The sequence below is a fragment of the Arachis ipaensis genome, chromosome B05 (genome assembly GCF_000816755.2).
Source record: "Arachis ipaensis cultivar K30076 chromosome B05, Araip1.1, whole genome shotgun sequence".
In the NCBI taxonomy this organism is placed as follows: Eukaryota; Viridiplantae; Streptophyta; class Magnoliopsida; order Fabales; family Fabaceae; genus Arachis; species Arachis ipaensis.
Window position 1 is genome coordinate 31,953,842 of NC_029789.2, and position 6,076 is coordinate 31,959,917.

The window sequence follows — 6,076 nt, forward strand, 5'->3', positions numbered from 1 at the left end:
CTTCTTTTTTTTTTTTCTCCTTGTCTCTTCTTTTCCTTGTGCTTTCATAAACAATAATAACTTTTTGTTGATAATGAAAGATGGTGATCGATTTCACTGCTACCTGGTGTGCTCCTTGCAAATCCATGGATCCAATTATCCAAGAGTTTGCTTATAAATACACACAAGTTGAGTTCATCAAGATTGATGTGGATGAATTGATGGTTCGTACTACACTTGGCTTATTTAATTTATCACAATTAATTGCACTCTATATATGTATACATATATTTCAAAATCATCATTGAAAAATGAAAATAATGGATGCAATTGCAATGGCAGGGGGTTTCTCAAGAATTTCAGGTGCAAGCAATGCCAACATTCGTTCTGATTAAGAAAGGAAAAGTTGTTGATAAGGTTGTCGGTGCAAGAAAGGACCAACTCCAAAAGCTCATTGAGAAGCATACAAATTGAACCAACTCATGATGAGTATGTGTTTCTGTGTGATTTTGGATCTTCAATTCCCATTTGGTCGTCATCAAACGTGAGGGAACAAAATAAATGATGATGCATGGTGTTCTGCTTAATTAATTAGATCATCCTCTTAATTACTTAATTAATTAATGTACTCTGATTTAATTTGTTGGCTTTTAAGTTTTGTTTGAGAAATGTAAGGCTACCGTGCAAAAGCATTTGTCTACTCCAATGAAAAATATAACTACTAATGTTGAGATACTCGTTTGATTTCGAATTCATCTTTTATCAATTTTAAAAGCAAGAAAAATAGTGTAAATTGAAGGAAGGAATCAAACATGTTTCATCTGGAGAATCAGCGCCTGTAAATATTTGCAGAGGTCATGTTCGACATACTTCAGCTGGAGAATCAACGCCTGCAAGAAGTAGAAACTTGCAGAAGTTATGTCGCTAGAATGCCTTATCTGACTTGCGAGTCAGATTGCGTCGGGTGCGGGTCGAAGCCGACAAATGAGCTCATTACCTACGATATCCTTACTGCACATTTGCATTCTACTTGATAATGTGAAACTGTTTGCAATTGTCTTCTTGTCTTTGTGCATTCTTTAATGGTATTCTAAAATGTTGTGATTGGCTATTTCTCTGTGATTCTTGTAAATTTGGCTGGGAATTGATTGAATTGTGATAATCCTGACTTAACTGATTACCCCCGACCCTACTAAGAACCCCTCAGTTCTTACCCCTTCCTTCTTTTCCCATCAGACGTGATTGAGATTTTCTCTGATGACGACAGTTGATGCTTGGGAGCTGAGAATGTGGCTTTTGGGAGTTTTTTTTTTGTTAGCCTAACTTTTGTGTTTAGCCTCTGACTTTTGATTAGACTCACTGAGAGAGTAGAATGTATATAGTTGACTAGGCTAATTTTCGGACGCCAGCTTAGGGGCTTCCTATATGGACGAGGGCCTAGAGTGTTGATTATGTATATAGTAACAAGGTGTGAAGGGTGTACGCTAACTTATGACTTGTATGACAGTATATGTGTGTATGTGTGTGTGTTGATTATGTATATAGTAACAAGGTGTGAAGGGTATACACTAACTTATGACCTGTATGACTGTGTGTGTGTGTATGACTTGTATGTGTGTGTAAATAGTATGTATGATGTATATTATCGCTATCTCTGATGTTTGTGTTATTTTGTTTGTGTTATTTTATCGTACTTATTAAATTATTTCAGTTTTTCGAAAATTCGATCACGCGCTAATACGATTACAGGCTAAATAATAACTATTTAGTTAATTTTTAGGAAAGCAAATTAGTAACACTTGATTTTCAGTATGATCATGACGTGCTGAAAATTGGGTCGTTACATGGTACATAGATACATACAAAATATATGTATTTAGTGTTCCTCTTTAAAGCTAAGACATGGAGACATCAGACATGATGCATAGGACACAAAATTTGACCTTTTTATCCTTAATTATTTTTGAAATTACCAATGCATAAGACATAAAGGGTAAAATTGACATTTGATTTATACATGTGTATCTTGTATATTATTACCAAACATATTACAAAATTTGTGTATCTTTATGTCTATGTATCTTTTGTATTTGTGTATGTGTATATGTGTCTCAAAGACACTAACCAAACGCACTCTTAATTACTTACACCGAAGAACTAAGTGCAAAAGAAAAAGGTACACCTCATGAACCTGACTTAGTCACACAATTGATGAACCTAGTTTGTGGCAAATTGCCAAATGTAGCATGGTTAAGGTTTCTTTTAAATCTTTTGTAGAATTTGAAATTGAGAACACTGTTCCACTTATGTGATTCCTAATTTGCTATGCTATTTGTATTGTGAGTACAACTGTGATGAGTTCCAAATCAAGTTTCTTTACCCTTTTATTCGTAGCTCTTTTCATGCAGGACTCGCTAACTATCGTCAGGATAGTTGCATGTTAATCAAGCATAGTTGGTGTTTATATTACAACAATTGAAAAAACTTGGGCAGCAGATGACTATATCATTAACAGCAGCATTTCCTTCATGGTGTTTCTATATCATTAATAATAGTTGAAAAGAGTAAAGTATCGTTTTTGTCCCCAAGTTTGAGGTAAATTTTATTTGTGTCCCTAACATTTAAATTGTCCTATTTGTATCCCTAACGTTTGTAAAAGTAATTCAATGTTATCTTGCCGTCAATTACACATCATGAGCACTTTAGTTTGAGTTTTAAAAATCTCTTCTTGAAGTTAGAATACAATTGTCTGAGATAGAATCGATGATCCACTCCGAAAAATAACTATAAAAAGTTGAAACTAATTCCTACAACATTTATATAATTCACTTTTCTAGGGACATAATTGAATCTAAACACAAATAGTGGGTGTAATATTAAATCGAACACATCCAAGTGAGAATAATTGAAAAATATAATCTGATTTGTTAGTATAATTGATAGTAGGATAACATTGAATCACTTTTATAAACGTTAAGGATACAAATAGGACGATTTAAATATTAGGGACACAAATAGGACTTACCCCAAACGTTAGGGACAAAAACGATACTTTACTCTAGTTGAAAACATTATATTTCGCTCTATATTTACATCATTGTTGCTTCGATTTCTGAAAATATATAGTCTTCGTAAGGACCGTAAAGCATTCTTTAAATGGTGATATTTTTTGTTTAGTTTCAACAATATTGCATTGATTGAACTACTGTAGCATTGTCTTAAATAAATAATATTTTGACTGTATTGGTGAACATCTATATTTTTTATTTATATATGTTGTTTACCCTCATTAGCTTGGTGATTGTAAACGATGAAGCAGTGTTGTCTTATTTTTATGCTTACATATATCTAATAGATACTATTTTTAATTAGGTGACTTTTCTGGTGGTTAAGTCTCTCATAACTAATGATAGCTAGGTGTTGACCATCCAACCCAAGCTTGACATTTGGCATGGGTGTTTGCAAGATAATCTTTTGACTAACTCTCTGATCAATAGTTAGGTCATGATAATGTGCAGTAAGTTTTAGTGAGTTACTAACTTACTATGATGATATCATGTGGGCTACAATTGGGACATTGGGTTCACCAAAAAGAAAAAAAAAACTGATCATTCAAAATTTTTGGAAAGAACAAATGGATTTAATTTGTAATCCAGTATTAAAACAGCATATTTTTCTTTTTTATGTTAATTAAGAATCAACATTTAGCAAGGCTTAATCAAATCCAAGCACATGCTCTTCACCTGGCTCTCATTTTCTCTGCAAAAATAAAAGCACCATCACGGCGTCGTTTTGCTTGCAAAGGCAGCACATGCTCCACAGCAGCGCCACCGCATCCTCCACCATCGCCTTTCTTGACTTCACCAGTCTCTCCACTAGTTTCGCAGTGTATGAAATATCTCCGCTCATCGCTGCCCTATACCATCAGCACATGTCGCCACCACCGCCTGAAATCTTAGGCACTTCTCTACCATGGATGTAACACCCTAACATACATATCCTTATGCTCGAGTCATAAGTCAATGATATTAAGGTGGTACGACTCTCAAGTTGGATTATAATACGTAATTATATATATGTTGAAAGGAGATATTAAATGAGAAGCCTGAAAAATAAGTGAAATAAAATCGCGAAGTCGTAATACTTATGTATCGAAGCATAAGAAAATTCAATGTGTTCGGCTAACAGATGAAATTGCTAGGGCATATAAGGAAGAAGTAGAATAGACATAGATATAAGTATACTAGCCACTAGTCGTAACCCGCAAAGTTTAGGTCGACTAGGATTACAGAGTTATAATAGTTGACAGCAGAAGATTCCTATCTCTCCAAAAATACATCAAAGCCTCTATAGGTAAGTTTTAAAAGAATACATACATACATCATAATTGGTTTTACAAAATAAAGGGAGGACCTAAAAGTACAAAACAGAATCAGATAAACTCCGCCGTCATTCAGACAAATCCAGTTCACTGCTGAGCGCCAGGACCTGCATCTGAAAAACAGAAGATATATACGGAATGAGAACCCCTGACCCATGGGTTTCCAGTACGGTAAAAGTGCCAAATAAATACAATACACTATAATATAAGTTCACTAATCATCTTAAACTTCTTATCTCGTTATATCCAACCTAAGCTCCCACTAATCCGTAACTTGGCAACTATCATAGGGGATTTTAATTCTGACCCAATATCCTTCGTACCTTCACTACCTTCCAACCGAGTACTCCAAGGCCCGAACCATCCCTCAAGTAACTCAACTTTATACAAACACAAATAATACATACAAGTAATACACAAGTAAGACAATTAGCAAATAATCATGGAACATGTACAATTAGGTAAACCCAAACAAATCAAGCATATGCAAGATGATGTATGTCTATCCTATTAACCGTGAGCTCATGTGTCGGTTAACTGCCAGAACCTGACACACCCGGTAGCTAACTTGGATATCGTCTTTCTGTTACGCATTAATATCATTAGAGAGAAGACGTGCCCTGTCACCATTAGAGGGTATTTGTTGTCACAATTAGAGGGTATCTGTGCCTTGTCACCAATTTACCATTTTGACCAATCTCAATCAAATAACTCAATTTCACACAAAACATCATATCATATGTCTTTCCCCATCCCAAGTTCCAACAATACACAACTTAATCAACCATCATACATACAAATCAATATCACAAACCAACTACATACTCCATCAACAAGAACTTCATCCAAAATTTCCAATTTTTCACTTTCGTGAATCTCAACTCAACAATTCAATTCAAACAACATCCAATCTTTCAAGTTCAATAATCAACAAAACATCATGTTCAAACTCATATATTACTATCATTCATTCAATCACCAATCATCAACCATATACTTACCGTCCTTACCTCCTTCCGACCTCCGGCCCAAATTCACAGCCTCCAGCCCAAATCCACGGCCTCTGGCCCAATATTTCATTAAATTAATATACATAAACTCATCACCATATAATTCACGTTCCACTACCAATTTCAATCAACACAACAATAATGCACAATTTCCCAATCCTTATCCAATATCAATATCATCTACTACACATATAATACCAATCAATCATACCATTCAAGCTTAATCCTAGGGGCACCTAACATAGGAATTCACATCATATCACACGGTACTTAAATGAAACTTAAACCGTATCTTTAGTGACGGTGGTCCACACCCAAAATTGAATTCTCTTCACCAAGCCTCCCAAGCTTAAACCTTCGTACCAAAATTTCACAAGCAAATTGAATCTCTCCATTGTGCACCATAATCACCCAATACTCTAACATAACGAATTTTCATACTTATAATCAACCTAGGGTTTATGTAATCTAATAAATCACAAGGGTTAGTGATTCCTTACCTCAAACCACAGATCCTTGAGTAATACCCACAAGGAAATCAAGGTTAGTAAACCCCTAAACAACCAAAACTACAAAATTACTCAAAACCCACAACCAAACTCGAGTTCAAAGGGGAAAACGAAAACTGGGAAGAGGTCATGGAGAAACTCATCACAATACCTAAATAGAATCGAAGAGGGCGAGAAGAGCGATGCGTGGTCGCAAA

The 6,076-nt window shown here is 35.0% G+C and overlaps 1 protein-coding gene across 1 annotated transcript in view; it reads left to right on the forward strand.

The window, feature by feature from the left end:
- LOC107641797 (thioredoxin H2-like) overlaps positions 1–726 on the forward strand; it is a 1,396-nt gene extending 670 nt beyond the window's left edge. The window contains exons 2-3 of the mRNA XM_016345250.2: positions 81–203; positions 322–726. Coding sequence (XP_016200736.1) covers positions 81–203; positions 322–453 — 255 coding nt within the window. The 3' untranslated portion in view covers positions 454–726. The remainder of the gene's footprint in view (positions 1–80; positions 204–321) is intronic.